Source organism: Salminus brasiliensis, chromosome 15 (genome assembly GCF_030463535.1).
Source record: "Salminus brasiliensis chromosome 15, fSalBra1.hap2, whole genome shotgun sequence".
NCBI classification, from domain to species: domain Eukaryota; kingdom Metazoa; phylum Chordata; class Actinopteri; order Characiformes; family Bryconidae; genus Salminus; species Salminus brasiliensis.
This window is the reverse complement of record NC_132892.1, coordinates 24,909,078-24,928,630: the sequence shown is the minus strand read 5'-3', so window position 1 is coordinate 24,928,630 and position 19,553 is coordinate 24,909,078. Positions and strand designations below refer to the sequence as shown.

At 40.1% G+C, this 19,553-nt stretch overlaps 1 protein-coding gene across 3 annotated transcripts in view; it reads left to right on the top strand.

The window, feature by feature from the left end:
* Nucleotides 1-19,553, top strand: part of evi5l (ecotropic viral integration site 5 like) — a 49,085-nt gene that overhangs the window by 17,070 nt on the left and 12,462 nt on the right. Inside the window, exons 2-17 of one of the 3 annotated variants that reach the window (XM_072656615.1) lie at nucleotides 928-1,305; nucleotides 3,805-3,994; nucleotides 5,785-6,009; nucleotides 6,464-6,538; nucleotides 6,705-6,830; nucleotides 7,481-7,624; nucleotides 7,802-7,891; nucleotides 9,019-9,116; nucleotides 9,246-9,306; nucleotides 9,408-9,461; nucleotides 9,856-9,888; nucleotides 10,432-10,572; nucleotides 16,767-16,883; nucleotides 17,427-17,567; nucleotides 18,107-18,265; nucleotides 18,564-18,710. In XM_072656615.1, coding sequence (XP_072512716.1) covers nucleotides 1,064-1,305; nucleotides 3,805-3,994; nucleotides 5,785-6,009; nucleotides 6,464-6,538; nucleotides 6,705-6,830; nucleotides 7,481-7,624; nucleotides 7,802-7,891; nucleotides 9,019-9,116; nucleotides 9,246-9,306; nucleotides 9,408-9,461; nucleotides 9,856-9,888; nucleotides 10,432-10,572; nucleotides 16,767-16,883; nucleotides 17,427-17,567; nucleotides 18,107-18,265; nucleotides 18,564-18,710 — 2,043 coding nt within the window. In that variant the 5' untranslated portion in view covers nucleotides 928-1,063. Of the gene's footprint in view, nucleotides 1-927; nucleotides 1,306-1,743; nucleotides 3,995-5,784; nucleotides 6,010-6,463; nucleotides 6,539-6,704; nucleotides 6,831-7,480; nucleotides 7,625-7,801; nucleotides 7,892-9,018; nucleotides 9,117-9,245; nucleotides 9,307-9,407; nucleotides 9,462-9,855; nucleotides 9,889-10,431; nucleotides 10,573-16,766; nucleotides 16,884-17,426; nucleotides 17,568-18,106; nucleotides 18,266-18,563; nucleotides 18,711-19,553 lie in introns of those variants that run through there. The other 2 variants (XM_072656617.1, XM_072656616.1) reach the window with 2 other exon arrangements.

Sequence of the window (19,553 nt, the reverse complement as noted above, 5' to 3'; positions counted from 1 at the left end):
AGATGTGTTGTAGTTTTCTTGCCTTTCTTCATTCAGCTTCAAAGACTGAGGTTTAATAGTTTCTAACTGTGTTTGTGTTTGTCTTCAGTGAGTCTCCTTTTTGAGTTTCCTTCTTTTTAACACATCAGTTTTCTTACACCTGTTTTTAAAAAGCAAATTGGCCATTTTTGAGCAACTGCAATGTATCATTAAAACGACCCTGTTGTCGCATTATCTAAACAACGGCTGGTAGTAAAAAATTATTTTACTATATTCATTTACTTCAATTCTTAGATTTTTCCTTCTTAATCTTAATCTGTTTTTACACCTTTTTTAAAAATAATAATTGGCCAATTTATTTGGCTCCAAACAAACTGTCGGCCAGTGAAGAATTAAAGGAAGGGCTTATAGCCTTTGATAACATCATCTGTCAAACATGGTGAAGGCACTGTTATGGCAAGGACATGTATGGCTGCCAGTGAAACTGGGTCACTGGTGTTTGTTAATAATGTAACCACTTCTAGAGGAAGCAGAATTAAATTTATTGTGTATATTGTGTATAGTTATACTTTTAGATTGGGTGGGCAATATGGTAAAAATAATATTTAAAGACAGTTAAAATATTTAGTGCAATATTTTGACATGCGGGCAAAATGCCTTAAAAACTACCATTCAAATATTCTCCCAACTGAGTACAGTGATCTAATTACATAGTTTACATATTATTATGTTACAGTAGTTACCGATCTAAAGTCTAAATGTGAGGGCAAATAAATTAATAATCACACAAATAAGTAAGTACTACTAATACTAATAACTGAACAACTAAAAAATGATTATCCTGGAGTTTAAGGGCTTAAATTTAAGGCAAGTGTAGTCAATCCATCTTTTGACAACTAACTCATGTTATATCTAATCTAAAATTTCACTCTCTTCTCTCCTGTACAGACTGAACTGCCCTTGATACACACTCCTCCCCTCAAACTGGCCTGCTTCTGCTTCTGGACTGAGCGTGTGTAAGCCACCAGCAATCCTGACTGACCTCTGACCTCGAACCTGGAGCCTTAACTTGGGCTTGGTGGCCATGTCTAGCCCCGGCAGTAGTCCAGAGAGAGATGGTGGGGAGGTGGGTTCAGTGCAGCTGGAGAATCTCTCCTCTCCTGCAGGTCTTGAGACGGACCCCCCCTCTGTAGGCAGCCCTGTGCTCAGTCCGGACTCCAGTTCCCATGATGCCGCACTCTCTGCACCAGCAGCCTCACCGGCTGACTCCGAAAATCTCAGCCCGGACGAGCTGGAGCTGTTGGCTAAGCTGGAGGAGCAGAATAGGTATGTGTGTTAAACTGTGCACAACTCAAATGTTCTCATCACACAGTAGCAGCTGCAGGGCCAAATGGTTACTAAGGCAGTTCTGTACCTTTCGATGCTGGTTTCTTTTTCCATTTGCTGTGTCGCTAAAACCAGACCACGAAGTTCACATTAACTTTTACTATAGATCAGCAAAATGAAATACTAGCTTCCACTAACGAGCCAAGCCGTGCAAATGCCATGGTAGCAATATTGGTCAAGCGATGCTGGACAAGCCCGGTAGCGAAGATGAGATCTGAAAAAAGGATAACTCCCAGAGAGAACTGTTCATATGCTGGTGAGAAAGACCAATCACAGAAGGACCAAATACTCAAATGACAAGTCAAACTTGGTGATGCACTGTTGTCAAGTAGGAAAATTTGATGTGTGACTTTGTTTGATGTTTTAATTATGCTGCAGAACCCCAAGACAAGCCAGATGAGTGTTGGAAATGAGTGCTGTGGGCTGATGAAGTTAAAACAGAACTGCATGAACTGCATTTCATGAAAAGGACACATTGCCAACTGTGAAGCAAGGGAGGGGATCTAAAATGTGTTAAGGTTGTGTTGCTGCCAGTGGCATTAGCAACATTGCATAGGTGGAGGAAAGAATAAATGCCAGCTTAGCTATGTACAGATTTTTAAAAAAGCCCATAGGCTTTTAAGGGGTTCAAATTCTCCTGATAAAAACTTTATGGAATGTGTACGTGTATTGACTGGCACCTGGAATAGCAACTTCTACCATATGGTGTTTAGAGATTAATAAGCTTTCACTTGTGCTCAAACTATCTGATTCTTTCACACTCTCATATACTTCTGTGAACATGTGTGTGAATATTATGCAAATATGCAGAATGCACAGAGACCTCCATGTGAGACACAACATGATCACTGGATTCTTTTTGGGAATCTCAGCCCAGGATGCAGGAATTGGCACATTTTGAGTAGATGCTACGGAGAAATAACAGAGATTTCCAGTCCCTGTGATTTCAATATATAGTTTATATTGTGAAGCATAACTTTGTTATTAAGATTAGTGCATCATGACCGATGTTTAGCTTAGGGTTGTGATTCAGTGGCATTGCTTTTGTAGTGTTAGCCATTTGTTATTATTAGGGATGCACTGATGCAGATATTGTGCGCCATTTCCAGTAAAATAATTGGGACCTTTATTTGTACAGAGATACAAATTCACAAAAAAAAATCATCAGGTTCAAATATCAGTCAAATCTAAACATCGGTCCAATAGACCAAATCAGCATTACGCCACAATAACAATATCCTTAATTCTGAATGGTTCATGCCTTAGTGCCTCATTGATACTATAGGTAAGAACTGTACCAACCATGGACAATATTTTAGTGTTATTTACACTAAAGAGTGTGAGATTGTAAAAACAGAATGTTTTCAGTAATTTTGTGAGTAAATAAATAAATAAATAAATAAATACTGAGATCCTCTAAACACAACAATGTTGTTGGTATTGGTGAAACTAGTGCTTTTACCTTCCCTCACATAGTTCTGTGCTACATTTGGAAGCTGGAAAGCAGTAAAAAACTTGACCTGATCAATCCAGTACTGGAGTACACTTGCCATTAAAGTCCTAAATACATCAAGATTGAACTATTTTCACCAGTGGTATCTGTTTACATACATGATGCCATGGCTTGTACTGTGTGTTTTGCTTCTCAGACTGGGTTCATCTGTACTTCTGACAGTACTAACACCCTATGGGACATAGCAGGGAACTGAAACTCTGTTTTGTTCATATTTACCACTAAATAAGCTTCTTAGCTGCTGATCGAATGTGAGCTACCCAACCAGGGCTACAGCCAAACCTGTATGTTTACAGACATTCTAATTAGGTTTATACTGATGAGGTTTTTTGGGCAGTTTAGCAATTAATATGTTTTAATGATAGCATTTCCTTCCACCAAATTGTAAATCCTTAACAATCAGCTTGTTGATACGTCAGTTGATTTCTGTTGGTTCCTTCTCCAGCTCCTTACATAGACCAACAAATTCAACTGTTTTCCACTCATTGTTTTTTCTTTTCAGTTTGTTGGACAAACATACTGTGTCAAAATTAAAGTCACTAGTAAAAATGAACAAAGCATTTAAAAATAAGTCACAAATGACCAACAGTGTCAGAATACAACTCACTAATAAAAATAAGTAAACAGCATCAAAAAAAAGTCAAAAAAGTCATTAACACAAACAAAGCAGTAACACTTTGAGACTGAAAGCAAAAATGACTGTCTCACATTTGCCTCTCTTTTTTCTTTTTTGCTGATCTGAAAAAATTATCCAAATCGTGACTCAAAATTCATGATCTGGTCGTGTGAGTTTTGTGATCCGGTGCATTGCTGTTACAACACAATGGGCTCTATATTCTTGCCATTAAATAACTCTTCCCAAATGTCACCAAAAATAATTACAAACATATACACCAAGCCTAAGCCTTTTTTGTGCCAATCTCCAGGCTATTAGAGGCCGACTCAAAGTCCATGCGCTCCATGAGCGGTTCCCGCAGAAACAGCGGCTCCTCACTGGTGTCCAGCTCCTCCGCCTCCTCCAACCTCTCCCACCTGGAGGAGGACACCTGGATCCTGTGGGGGCGCATTGTCAACGAGTGGGACGAGTGGAGGCGCAAGAAAGACAAACTGCTCAAGGTGAGGATATGAAGGCCGTCGTTTATGATCTGCATATACGGCGCATGACCTGGATTAAGCCTTGCTGTTGGCTGGGTTTTGCCTTTAGTTGACCTAATTGACCTAACTCAGCCTACAAATGGATTATGTCATAACAAGTTGGACAAGCTTTACTGATCTTTGTCTAATTGTCTAATTTAACCTGATGTGTAGTTGTAGTGATCTCTGTATAGTGCTGCTACATTAGGTTGGGTTTCCAGTATAAGATGCTATGTTACAGAGCAGGACTATGCTGTTGTATCTAATTGAAAGCAGCCAGACTGGCTTCAGTGGTATCGCTCCACAGCTTTTGCTTTAGAGGACAGGTAAGACGAGCGTGTGTAATATAAACAAATAGACTTGCTGCTGTCATAACATGCATTTTGTATGAAGATAGTATCTGGAAATACTCTGACTGGATTCTGTCTACACTATTTCGCTAAATGTGTCTCCAGTGTGACCAGATAAGATGCGAAGATGTGGTTCTTCAACATGGTGGAACAACAGATGGTTCTCACGTTTTTGCAACAGATCTATAAGAAAATGTGAAGGAATATTTGAACCACAAGGGTACTGGCATCATCTACCAGTAAATAAGCATGAGCGCGAGTGCGCACAAGCACACACATACTTGTGCGCACACCATACTGAGCAAGAAAATATCCACAGTAATAATTACTCATATTTAATTTTTTCCAGCTCGCGTATTTGCGCTTGCCTAGCTGTATCTGGATATGGAAAACAGATTCCGCTTACACTTGTATTAAATGTAGTTCTGGGCGTTCTGGGTGTTTACGCCTTGCTTTCCGTGTGGTCCGATGAAATCCGAGCATGATTTTCCTAATGGAGAATGGCTGTGTTGTTAAGAGTGAGCCAGGTGGTGCATTGTTCTATTGGGCATGTCAGTCAGTTCAGAAGAAACCTACATACACTATATGGACAAAAGTATTGGGACATCTGCACATTCATTGTTTTTGTTTTTTTCTGAAATCTGTAGTATTAAAAATAAGAGTTGCTTTTGTTGGAGTAACATCTCTCTGATGTAGAAGAACCCAGTTGTTGGTGGAGATTGGGAAAGTAAAATTGATTAATGGCAGGGTTTATGAACTGCTGTGTTACTTGACTATTTACCAGTGCTGCGCAAAAAGACAATTTACACGTTAGTCAATTTAGTAGAAACTTAAATGTATTGGGACACCTGCTTAACTATTGGTTCTTCCAAAATGGAGGGTATTAAAGAGTTTAGCCTGTTTTGGTTTAAACAGCTGTATCTACTGACCTGGGAAGGCTTTCTACTAGGTTTTACACAGCATTGCTGTGAGGATTTAATTACATTTAGCTACAAAATTATATCAGTGAGGTCAGGATGTTGGATGATCACCACCCCAACCCCAACTGCCCTAACTCCACATCTCCTCTCAGTTGCTACGAAAAAACACAGTTTTGAGGGGATATTTGGTGAGCTGATAAATGCATTTTTTAATAAAATGCCAGTTTACATGTGTTGATGTTAATGAATATAGTTAAATTGCCCCTCAATGCACATGAAATTGTGAGCTTGTTGGTTACCAGTAGCTTCCTAGCCTTGTCATTATTTTTTGGTGAACTGTTCTTTAAAGTATATGATAATAATTACATCATTTAAAGGCTGCTTTTAGAAGACATTAAAAAAACAACAACAAAATAATAGTAGGATCTAATAGTTGAGCACAAACATTCAGAAACCATCACAAAACCTTAACCTCCCTTTTGCTGTCATTCTCTTCTCCCAGGAGCTGATCAGGAAGGGCATCCCGCATCATTTCCGGGCAATTGTGTGGCAGTTGCTGGGAAATGCCACAGACATGCCAGTGAAGAACCAATACTCTGAGTTACTGAAGATGTCCTCGCCATGTGAGAAGCTCATCCGCAGAGACATTGCCCGCACCTACCCCGAGCACGACTTCTTTAAGGGCCAGGACAGCCTGGGCCAGGAGGTCCTCTTCAACGTCATGAAGGTGGGAGACAGGAAGAGAGATTTGATGAATGGTTGAACAGGTATATCGTCACTGTCATGCAAAAACCTTGTAGTGTTTGACTTTTTGATATAATCTAAATCTGGCATTTGTTCTTTGCATTGTTTTCTTTACATTTTATGATGAATGGACCAATAGACATGATCCAACATGTCTGAGGATTTTGCTGGACAGCGACCATATCCTCAATAAACATGTACAGAGTTCTCTGTCTACAATTTATTAAGCAAATTGTTTGAAATCTCAAAATTTACTAATACTAGTATATTTTCCAATTGAGTTAATTAGTTAATTTGGCATAATCAGACCAATAATTCAGTTATTCCATTTTTACAGTATTTATACAGTAGTGGAAGTAGTGGACAGTAATAGTAAAGGAGTTATACTTTCTGCATGGGGCTTTGGTACTAAATGTGTGTGTGTCTGTGTCTCACAGGCGTACTCTCTAGTGGATCGTGAGGTGGGATACTGCCAGGGCAGTGCCTTCATTGTTGGACTACTTCTAATGCAGGTGAATTTAACCATTGCCTGTAATCTACAATACATTTATATATATTTTAACTAAACATTTAATAATGTCTGCTTCAATAAAACTCAATGTGCCCATTGTGTGTCTTAAACTGTTGTTCCCTTTTCTTTGTGTGTGTGTTTGTGTGTGTGTGTGCTTATGTACTCAGATGCCGGAAGAGGAGGCGTTCTGTGTGTTTGTGCGGCTCATGCAGGAGTACAGGCTCAGAGAGCTCTTCAAACCCAGCATGGCAGAGCTGGGCCTCTGCATATATCAGTTTGAATACCTGCTACAGGTAACACACACACACATTCACTGCAGATCAGATGTGTAAATTTCGGACTTTACCTGGTTCAGTTCTGCTCTGTATTATATATGTTATATATACACAGTCTTTTCAGAATATTATGACCACCCCTGGCTTGAAAATGAACTCAGCCTGTTATATAGCTCCATTTCCCATATAGGAGCACTTTGTAGGTATACTTTGTTAGCCTCCTTTCACCCCGTTCTTCAGTGGTCAGGACCCCACAGGACCACCACAGACCAGCTATTATTTGGGTGGTGGGTCATTCTCAGCACTGCAGTGACACTGATGTCCTTTCAGCTGAATATATACTCAGCTTTCCCAACCTGGCATTTTTCTGAATTGAGTCACAGCATATTGATCACAACACTTTATACCTAGATTAGTTATAATAATAAGAAAGAACCATTTCATTGTAGATGTGTTTCATGGGAACACTAATTGATGATATTTGTCCACTAGGTGTCAGCAGACATTCAGTGCAGCTATGCCGTGACGGCCAAATCAAACCAATTTCTCTGTGACGGAGCGTATTTTAGTGTTGTGAACAGACCAAAAGTGTTGTGGACACTTTTGGTCTGTTTTCCTGACCTACTCACCTTCTCTCTCCCTCTCTTTATATCTGCCCCATAATCCAGGAGCAGTTGCCGGAGTTGAACGTCCATTTCCGCTCGCAGAGTTTCCATACCTCCATGTATGCTTCATCGTGGTTCCTCACACTCTTCCTCACCTTCTTGCCTCTGCCCATAGCAACACGCATCTTTGATATCTTCATGTATGAGGTACATACAGACAAGTGTGTGACTGAAGGAGATTGTGTAGAAGTCTGTAATTGCCTGTTGCTAAAATGAAACTGTGAAGGTTTTGCAGGAGTGTAAATGTGGAGTCTGTGGGTGTGTGGGTGTGTGTGTATCCATTGATTGTGGATAAATGTGAGTAAAATGTTGTTGTGTTCTCAGGGTTTGGAGATCATATTCCGAGTGGGAATAGCCATTTTACAGTACAACCAGACAGACCTCATACAGCTGGACATGGAAGGCATGTCGCAGGTTAGAAAAAAAAAACATCTGTGTGTCTCTCTTTTCTTCTTTCTCTTTATCTTTTTATCATCGTCTCTCACTCAACCCCACACACACATTCAAACACACACTTTCCGTCTGCTTCTCTCGTATGTTACTAGTGATTAGGACAGGTGTAACGCTGTACAAAGGTCACGATTCAGTTCACCTTGTAGTCGAATGTCACGGTTCAGAACGAATTCAGTACAGCAGATAAAAGCAAGAAAAACCTAGATTACCATGTATTGTTGTTGAACAGATAGCTGTGTAAGTTACAGGCTGTTCTACCTAGGTAGTTGGTTTGGTCTGTGGTGTGTCTCTCACAGTATTCTCACAGAACTGGGAGAGATAAAGAGTAAAGAAAGGAGCAAAAGGAAATGATTGTACACGATATGTCTCAATGTTTGTGGACACCCCTTCTAATGAATGCATTCAGCTTTAAGTTGGACTCATTGCTGACACGGGTGTGCAGATGCACACATTCAGATTGTCTAGTCTTTGTAGAGAAGCATTGCCATCAAAATAGAACTCTCGGTAACACATGCACCTGTTGGCCTATTGCCAGGTGTGGGCTAGAGGGGTATAAAGGCCGCAGTATTGAGCTGTGGAGCTGTGGAATGATGGTGCGCTCTCCAATACCTTTGGCATATAATGGAGATTGCTGAATGCAATCAGATCCTCACAGACTTTCCTGGACAGTAGAGACAGTTACTCCAACAAAAGCGGGATAAACGCAAGCTTTTTTTTTTTTTTAATACCCTTGATATTGGAAGAAGCAATGAATGCACAGGTGTCACAATAATTTTATATTTAGTGTTATGTGTGTCAGAAACCTGGAAGCTTTCCTCTTCAAGCTAGCTTACAAGATCTCTACTACTTAATTCAGAATGAGACATTCTTGTTCTTTTTTACTGTATTTATGTTTACCTGCATCTGTTCTAATGTGATCTGGATTTTTTTTTTTACAGTACTAAAATAGACCAATAGAAAAGACCAATAGCCTTTATCACTACACTGTGTTTAGCCACTGTACTACACTGTACAATTGTAAAAAAATGTCCACAACAAAATTAAAAGTAATTACACCATTTACATAATGTGTCACTGTCGTCTCGCAGCACTTCCAGAAGGTGATCCCTCACCAGTTTGACAGCTGTCCCGATAAGCTCGTCCTTCGAGCCTACCAAGTTAAATACAACCCCAAGAAGATGAAAAAGTGAGTGGTCTGGAGGGGATTCATAACAACACAGTACAGCCCAACAAGCAGTAAACAATCTGCATTACTGCTCTGTGTGCCATGTAATTTACTGCTGTGTTTTTATAACTGCCACATTGTTGCCTACAGACTGGAGAAGGAATACACCACAATAAAGAACAAAGAGATGGAAGAGCAGATTGAAATTAAGGTATGATAATGTCTGTGGGGGATGTGTGAAACAAAATGGAGAGCAAACACAAGCGCTGATAAAGTGCTGAAAATATCCTTGTACCTCTCTCACTGTTATAGAGACTTCGGACAGAGAACAGACTGCTGAAACAGAGAATTGAGACACTGGAGAAGGTGAGATCTTTCTTGCTTGGGTACATGGGTACATCTTGTTTGTGTATGTGGTGTACATCAGTGTATTCTGTGGGCAAAAAGGGGATGTTTTATCAGTGAGAATATCTAGTGTTACAGGGACTTTTAAAGTCTTATTCCTGTTCCTTGCTTTTATCTGTCCTTAACTTTCTCTTTGGGGTATTGTTTCCCTTCTTCCTATTCTATTATGTCTCTCTCTCTCTGTCTCTCTCTCTCGCTCTCTCTCTATATATATATATATTTTTTTTTCTGCATTTGTTTTCCACCTTCCCACTCGCTCTCCATGTGTGTTTTTCTGCTTCTATCCTCTGCTTTTCCTTCTTTTCCTTTTTTTCTTCTTCCTTCCTCCTTTTCTTCCATTGTTGGTGTGTCGTAGGAGAGTGCAGCACTGGCAGACAGGTTGATCCAGGTAACGTACTGTCATTGTTAAACCAGAAGCTTACTTACCTCCTTCTTCTTCTCTCATAACTCACTTCCCCTCTTACTCGTTGACCCTCAGTTTATTTTCTATCTCCCTCTCACACTGCCTCTTACATTGTTCCTGAGAATGGGCCCAGTGCATGAGAGAATGTCCATTTATTTTGCCGCTTTGTCTGATTTGATCCATCGAGCCTCACACCTGTGGATGCACGCATTGCACATTGCTAGAATGATGGCAGAAATGGGTCTTGTGGGGGGAAAAATAATAATTAAGTTAACACTAGCATTTTACAGGCTAGGCTTGCATGCAGAATGTGGAAGTGCAGGTGCGCCTCAAGTTTCCATTGTTGGTCCACTAATATTTCCTAGGTTTGTACATTGTTAAATGGATGATCTGTTTGATAATGATGTTAATGCTTGGAAATGCATTTCCTAAGGTCATTAGCATGCAGAACACCCTGTGTTTCCTTTCTTTAATGGTAGAAACATTCAAAAACATACACTAAAGAATCCTCTCTTGCTGCTATTGCAGGGTCAAGTAACACGGGCACAGGAAGCAGAGGAGAATTACGTGATCAAACGGGAATTAGCAGTGGTGCGGCAGCAGTGCACAACAGCTAGCGAAAGCCTGGAGAAAGCACAGGACACTATACGGGAACTTCAGCAACACACGGTGAGGCCCTTGAATGGTCATTGTTTTTGCACTGGGCTACTGTCCTTTTCAGCCTTCATCCACATTATATCCACAGTACCATATTATGGCTGTTAGTGGTGTGGGATTATAATTCTGAATTCTGAATCAATTCACAAACCCGGAAGTGCGGGAATACAGCGCCGGACAGTCTGTGGCGGGCACATAACAGAGACACAAGATGGATGAGTGAGAAATCCGACCAGCACCCTCTGCATTAAAAGCTGGCATGTGGAAGCACTTTGGCTGTGGTTGGCAGCAACAACAGCCGGGGGTTTTCCGTTGCTGCCAACCAAAGGATCATCAAGCAAGTGATGTCCGAGCTTCCACCCAGCTCAGAAAGGGCGAAACAAATTACAAACAAATCAATACTTTCATTGCCATGGATTTGCTTCCGTATTCAGAACCAGAGCTTTTGTGCTATCTTGCACACTTTAGAGCAGCTGATACAGCAACGTACCGTCTCAAAGATATTTTACTGACACAAGGATTCTCAAACTCTTCAGTGGGACCAAAACCAAAGTCATAGAATCACTGAAGATGAACACTAAGGATAGCTGTGCCATCATTGATGAAGCGGCAGCTAGCATCTCATGTGCCAAACAAGAGCAGTGAATGAGAGCCAATAATGAGAGAAATAATGTAGCAGAAGAACGGCAGATCAGAAAATATTTAGTTTTAGTTTTAGTTACTCATAACAGCATCTTTGTTGCTACTGAATTGGGTAAATTCCTTCACGTGAAAGGCTATGCCCACATGCTAAACCTGGCTTGGTTCCTCCAACCCGTTTTCAAGTTCTAAAGCCTGACCAGATCAAACAGTCAGTTCACGTGTTGCATTGCAAGTAAGAGAACTGGCTTTTGTTTGGTGTATTATCCCACGTTATTGCTTTAATCACAGTACAATCAGGTGGTAACATTGAGTAAAAGTCCATGCAAAAAACAAAGTGCAGATTACTGAATGCAGGTAGGCAGTAAAACCACATCATGGAGACTTGATTTGAGATAAGGCACTGGTAATGTAGGCCACGACACACAAACTAAGAGCAGTTCTGCAAACAAGTTTCAAGGTTGAAGCTCTAGATTGCGGCATTTTCTCATATTTTGCAGTCTTTTTTTTTGCATTTTGCATAAGTTCACAGCTCGTTATAACTTGTTTCAGTTAACGCATCTTTTTAGCACTTTATGAGCTTGGGGGATTTCACTTGTACAGGTGTGGTTGGATGTGTGAAAGAAAGAGGGAGAGAAAGACTGAGTGTATTACTCTGTCAGTCACATTGGCTCAGCAGTTGGGTGTTGCTTTACACTGTGAAAAACTGACCTCCTGACCCTCTCCGTCACCTCGAGAGCATATGTAAGCAGGATATATTGACCTCAGTCCAGTCAGCAGTTGTTGGGAGCAGTTATTGTCTGTTGTAGAAGCATTACTTTTTTAGTAGATGTGAATACACAAGTGGACAAAATTGTTGGTACCTCTTGGTTAATGAAAGAAAAACCCACAATGGTCACAGAAATAACTTGACAAAAATAACTATCTGACAAAAGTAATAATAAATAAAAATGCTATAAAAATTAACCAATAAAAGTTAGACATTGCTTTTCAATCATGCTTCAACAGAACTATTTTAAAAAATTAACTCATGAAACATGGCCTGGACAGAAATGATGGTTCCCTTAACTTAATATTTTGTTGCACAGCCTTTTGAGGCAATTACTGCAAACAAATGATTCCTGTAACTGTCAGTGAGACTTCTGCACCTCTCAGCAGGTATTTTGGTCCACTCGTCATGAGCAAACTGCTACAGTTGTCTCAGGTTTGAAGGGTGCCTTTTCCAGACGGCATGTTTCTGCTCCTTCCAAAGATGCTCAATAGGATTTAGGTCAGGGCTCATAGAAGGCCACTTCAAAATAGTCCAATGTTTTCCTCTTAGCCATTCTTGGGTGTTTTTAGCTGTGTGTTTTGGGTCATTATCCTGTTGAAAGACCCATGACCTGCGACTGAGACCAAGCTTTTTGACACTAGGCAGCACATTCTCTCTAGAATCCCTTGATAGTCTTGAGATTTCATTGTACCCTGCACAGATTCAAGACACCCTGTGCCAGATGCAGCAAAGCAGCCCCAGAACATAACAGAGCCTCCTCCATGTTTCACAGTAGGGACAGTGTTCTTTTCTTGATATGTTTAATTTTTCCGTCAGTGAACATAGAGCTGATGTGCCTTGGCAAAAAGTTCCATTTTTGTCTCATCTGTCCATAGGACATTCTCCCAGAAGCTTCACATGTAGTTTGGCAAATTACAGTCGGGCTTTTTTATGATTTGTTTTCAACAAATTTTCTTGGTCGTCTTCCATGAAGTCCACTTGGACTCAAACAACAACGGATGGTGCGATCTGACACTGATGTTCCTTGAGCTTGAAGTCACCTTTAATCTCTCTAAGTTTTTCTGGGCTCTTTTGTTACCATTCCTATTATCCGTCTCTTTGATTTGTCATCAATTTTCCTCCTGCGGCCACGTCCAGGCAGGTTGGCTACAGTCCCATGGATCTTAAATTTCAGAATAATATGTGCAACTGTAGTCACAGGAACCTCAAGCTGCTTGGAGAGTCTTATAACCTTTACATATAACATGCTTGTATATCATTTTCTTTCTAATCTCCTGAGACAACTATTTCCTTTGCTTCCTCTGGTCCATGTTGAGTGTTGTACACACCATGTCACCAAACAGCACAGTGACTACCTGTAGCCCTATTCATAGGCCCACTGACTGATTGTAGATCGCAAAGCGTTAACTAGAACATTAGAAGTCACGTTGTTGTATGGAGGACCAAGAAAACTGTCAGAGGTAGCCTGTAGCATTGCTTGGAGAAAAAAAAACCTGTTTGACGGCAAAAAAATGTAGCAGACTCTCGAGTGGTGGTGCACTGTTCTACTGTGCAGCAGCACCTGCTCAAATATGATCTTTCCTGCCACTGTAACAAGACACACTGTGTTATTTACGTAACATCAGTGTTTTTTACAGGCTCAAAAGTAATATGACAGTCTACTGATTAGAAGTTTGAACAGTAAACAGCACTTGGAGTCATGAAGCGTCTCGTGATGCCATGGTTTACGTCACATTGTGAATGTTTAATCTACCTTACTCCTGACTTTGTGTATCTGTCGATTCAAATGGAAAGCCCTCTGCAGTTTTTTTTAATTTCATGACATTTCAGCCACAGCTGTAATTATATGCACATGCAAATAAATATTGCTGATAAAAGTAAATATAATAGGATGATTTCTGAAGTGTATAGAGCTGTACTGTCTGCTCAAACTGATGGCATGGCACAATACAGATGGATAAAGAACTTTTTCTTAAATAGCAGTCACTTACCTAAAGACAGAAAGATCCATAATCAAGCAGCAGCTGAAGACGACTGAGGTAAAGGCCTGGCAAAGCATCTCAAGGCAATTAATGTGAATGGGTTCCAGACTTCAGGCAGTCATTGACGGCAAAGGATTAACATCCCAGAGTTAAAAGTATTCCTTATATATAGAATCATGTTTATTTGTCCAGTTGCCTTTGAGTGTGTGGAAATGGAGGGACAGTGTAAAAAAAATGCTGTAATTCCCAAAAGGTATTTCTGGGACTTTCCGGCACGCTGTGCTTTCAGACAGTTCTTCCTCTTTGTCTTCTAGTTTTGAGCGGCTGCAGCATTGTTAGGTGTTCAAACTCGTAAGCTCTTGAAGAAAGGATGGTTGCTCCATTTGGAAAACCTGCTGCAAAAACACTGAGCATGTTTTTTAGAGGGCTGACCTACAGATCTGAAGTTCACTGAGCATCAGATAATACGTTTACATGTACATTGCAGTAAAAAGCTACTGATTCTGAGTAAATAGGTTTCTGTACCCGTATATTTGATCTAAATCAGTTCATCGTGGGTTTTCACTCTGAGCAAAGGGGGCCACGGTGGTTGGAATGAAATGACACCTATACAGTTGCATGTGTGAATTCTAGTCCCCATCAGATCCCAATACTGAGTCAAGCTTTCATAGAAGCCCTTCTGGTAGACAGCGAATACGGACTTTCATTGGTGTCTCATGCTCGGAGGCGGGGGTTTGTCATTCTTCTTTCAAGTGGAGCGTTCATTCCAGTGACTCTATTGTAGTGCTAACCTTTTGACACTGCGCTGACAGGCAGGCCTACACAGAAAGAGAGGGCAGAGTGTGTGCATGTGCGTGTATGTATGTGTGTGTGTGAGAAAGAGAAAGATGACTGAAATTGGGATGGCGAGGTGAGTGGAAAAGATGGAGGGAGGTAAAGAAAGAGAAGTCTAGGTCCGTGAGAACACGACTCTAGTGCTAGGCCACAGCTTTCCCACCAGGCCACAGCCTTACAACATGCGCAGTGTGACAGGCCACACACACAAACTCGCAAGCACGAACACATACACACACAAACACACTGCTGATCATACTACTGCTAGCAAAGGGGTCTGGTTTCCCAAAAGCCTTCAGAGCGAAGCTCGCAGTGAGGCAGTGAAGCAAGTATCACTTTGAACACCCTCACAGACAGCGGTGTTGAACTTCACACGAAGATGCTTTTGGGAAATCGGGGTTGGGCCAACAGGGACTAGTTTTCAGTCAGGGGTGGATTTCCCAAAAGCAAAACCTTTAAAGCTTCAGACAGTCAGATAGTGCTCAAAGTGATAGGATTTGAGAGGTTCATGGTTTAGTGTAAGTTTGCGTAAGTGTAAGCAAAAACATTTAATTAAAAAAAAGTTACGTTTCTGAAAGTGTGATCTACATATTTTCCCTTAAAGACTAACGGAGTCATCCTACGAAACAGGTGCCTTTTGCACAATGCAATAAAAAAAATTCATTAACACTTTTTTAAATCCATAACATGAAATATATGTTAAGGCCCAGACTCTGAGTGGCTCAGCAGTATAATGCAGTGTCTTTATGGCCCGGGGTTCATGAGTTTAAACCCTGTCGCTTTGCCATCAGCAGCTGGAGTCAGAGTGGGTAGAGGGCGCTCTCTCTCCCCTCATTAATTTTAAAAGTGATGTCGTTCAGCACAGGTGCCTTTTAGCTGGTGTAATGGAGCAGGGGACCCAGTGCTTTCCTCAGAGCGTGTTGACAGTTTGAAAAGGTTTGAGGCGGTGGCTGGCTTTGCATGTATCGGAAGAGACAAATGTTAAAATGTGAAAAAGATGTCAATCCTCCAAAAACATATTTTCCCATCTAAAGGCATAACGTAAATATTTATTATTCTTTTCATTCCGACATATGAGCCTTATTCCAAAACATGAGTGGGAGGTCTGTCACGCGGTGGTGAATTGCATCCTAAAATAGCCGTAATTTTTCATTTCAAGTTACAGACCTAGGGCCTGTGCCAGTCATTTTAAAATATCATATATATTCATTAATACTGTAATATGTTTATTAAAATGTTGCGTTGAGCTTGACAGAACCTTTCTAACATGAAAAAGCAATGAATAAACTATGTGTAAGAATATCAGAACTACAGACGCAGCGTTTTGGGGGGTGATCATCGCCAGTGTTCTTACAGCTCGATGGGCCAATTGCAGATACTGATCGGGGATGACCCTGGGTGCCCTTTTTAAACGAGTTTGGTAATCGTGCAGGGATTTTGTAATGTTCTGTGCATTGTTTCTCAAGATAAAATGTTGAATCAGCCATATTTAAAACACTGTCAAACTCCAAGCATATCTATGCACACAAGAACACACATATAAACCTGAAAATACAAAGGGTTGAATAAGAAATATTTATTTGTTTGATATTTTAGATGCAAATGTCATGTAGGTCAGTGTAAATGGAATATGAAATGAGATATAAAAATGAAAAATGTTGACAAGAACCCTTGAATTATTAGCTTTAATGTAAACACAATTTGGCACATTGAGCAACAGCACATGTTTCATATAGTGACTCTACTGTAAATATTCCAGAAATAAGGTCAGAAACACTGAACTGGTTTGGGTTACCTTGTCAGCATGTTGACTGATTTTTTTCCCCCATCACTTAAATGATAGTGGTATGCACATGCTGTTGTTTACACATACTGCACTATCCCTGTAATCAGAAGACATTAATTAGCTGGGCTCTGCTATTAGTGTGTCTGCTTGTTTCTTTCTCGCTAACCTTCTGTTCTCTCTCTTTCTTCTGTAGTACACAGAGCAGTTTGTGCACGGACTGCAGACTAAGCTGGAGCAGTCTCGCCTTCAGGAGGCTGAGCTCCTCAGTGCACTGAAGGAGATGCAGGACAAGGTTCTGGACCTTGAGAAGGTGAGAACCTCAGTGTATGTGATGTGCTCTCCTGGGCCCAACCACTGGGGAATTTGCCACCAATACTGATTTTAATAAGCTGAAAATATCAGCTAATTTTATTTGATATGGTCACAATAGTTGTAGTTGTAAAAAGAGTTGTAATTATTAATTATTCTACTGACTGATGTGACTGATGGTTCTCAACTGTGAAATGACCAGAAATTCACAAAGTCTTCAACCATGAAAGTTTTGTAGTGTAGAGGTGAAGCTTCCCAGTAATCTGCATTAATTCATTTTCCTATTTTTTATCAATTATCTTCCCTTTTTTAATGTAATAAATACATATTATTTTATTACCTTGTATCAACCAGTGTGTATTGAAATATTAAAGGACAGAATATAGTGATTGTTATCTTGGTGACAAAGTTGTTTGTAACACCTTCATTTCTAAAAGTGTAGCTGCAGTTACAACATAAACACAAGCCATTCACATACACTGGTGCGTAGTTGGTGGGCTTTTTGTCTGGCATCTGCTAACATGTAATGTGTGTGTGTGTGTAGCGGAGCAGTTCCCTGCCTGATGAGACTAATGTGGCGCAGCTGCAAGAGGAGCTCAAGCAGGTAAAGCTGAGGGAGCTGGAGACGCTGCGCTGCTTCAGAGAAATGCAGGAAACAGTCACTGAACTCAACCAGCGCTGGCAGGTAACACTGCATTTATTTACAGTACACCAACTCCAGTCCCTCAGATCCCATATAATACATGGTAGGGACACTGAGGGTTAAGATAGCAGAATGGATTGTTAAAAATAAAAAATAAAAAAAAATAAATAAATGTAAAATACATTGAACTTGAAAATAAAAAAATACATTGAACTGAAATAGTGCTGATTTGAATAAATCAAGTTTCAATTCTTTCCTGCCTCAAAACACCTGATTCAACTCTTATGGTAATTATCAAGGATTTCATGAAAAGCGTATGTCCAGCTAAAGAGTAGTTCAAACTCTGTAATGCAGAGGGTTCCCAGGGTTTTAGAACCACTAATTAATACACTGAACAAAATTTGAATCATTTATCATTAATGATCAATAATTGTTGTAAATAATATTATAAACTAGACACCAGAATAGAATAAATGTTTTTATAAATGTATACTTAATAATTCATACTGAACAGTATGTAATTTATTATCTTCTTCCTATAAATTAAGTGGTCTCCCGCTCTCTCTCTCTCTATCTCTCAGCACCACACATCCCGTGCAGGAGGCCACTGGAAGGAGTCTCCTAAGAAGAACGCTCTGAACGAGCTGCAGGACAAGTTAATGAGCCTCAGACTGAGAGAGGCTCAGACCCAGGCCGAGCTCAAAGAGGTCAAACTTAAAAACCTGCAGCTGGACAGCCAGGTTAGACAATGCCTCTGCCCACCACAGAAAAAAAAGAAATAAATATATCAATTTGTTTGTATCAATTGGTCAATCTGATATCATTTATGAAGTGTAAAGATTATTGCACACTTACCAATTTATTTTTAAAGTTCATATTCCTCATATTAGATATCAGCCTTCAGTGTTCATGTGAATTACTGAGTGGGCACTGTGATGAGTGGGCATGTGAAAAGACCCACACACTGCTTAGAATATGCATCACTGATTATGGTGATCCCACACTGATCACACACTCTGTGTGTGTTATGTGGTGTAGAATCAGATTTACAGTAAAGCGGCAGGCCGTCACGAGCAGGAGAGCGCCGCCCTGCAGGAAAGACTACAGAATGCCTTATCTCACAACAAGACTCTACAGAGCCAGCTCAACGAAATGAAGCGGAAACAGGCCGAGTTTGACTGCAAGGTACTGCAATCCTTCTTTATCCCATACACATAAACACACTCTTTAGGGGTCAGAAATATACTAGGGCCAGGCCTCAAAAGACTCACTTGTGTTGCACTTGTGTTTTGTATGCACTGTGTCTGTGTTGCACCATGGTCCTTGACTTGACTTGACTTAAAAAAATGTGTAATAAATACGGTGTAGTAAGGTGTAATAAAAAGCCTACACTGATGTACTGAATTTAATTCATTTTATTTCCACTTGAATATTACATCAACACAGTTTTGTCTTTTAGTTCACTTTAAATTTTTTTGGTTGATGAAATGATCAGTACAATTAAATTAAATTAAGCAAATTACATTAATGTTGATTAAAAAAATATTTTTGATTAAAACTAATCTGTTAACAAAATGAATACACGGTCTCTAACACTTAAGACTGCATATGGCATACTCTACAGTGTTAACTATCGAGGCGCTTTTAGTTTTGTGTTTTTTTAGGGGGAGAAAAATTCAAGAATGATTTACAGTATTTTTTTCCGCTACATTTGTAATTGTATTTATTCTTCATGCTTATGATAACTGACTGGCCTTCTTTGCTTTCACATTAGGCTGTAAGAAAATGATGAGTAATATATGGTCTGATTTTTTACTCAGTGTGCTCAATAAAAGACAGTACAACTGTTTGTGTGGTATTTAATTAGATTGTGTTCATCTATAACTGTGACTTGATAATGATCAGACCACATTTTATTAGCAAAACATGCAGAAACGTAGGTACTTCCAAAGGGTTCACTTTTTCTGTCATGCCCTGTGGCTGTTTACTCAGTGTGCTCAGTAAAAGACATGATCAGTACAGCTGTTT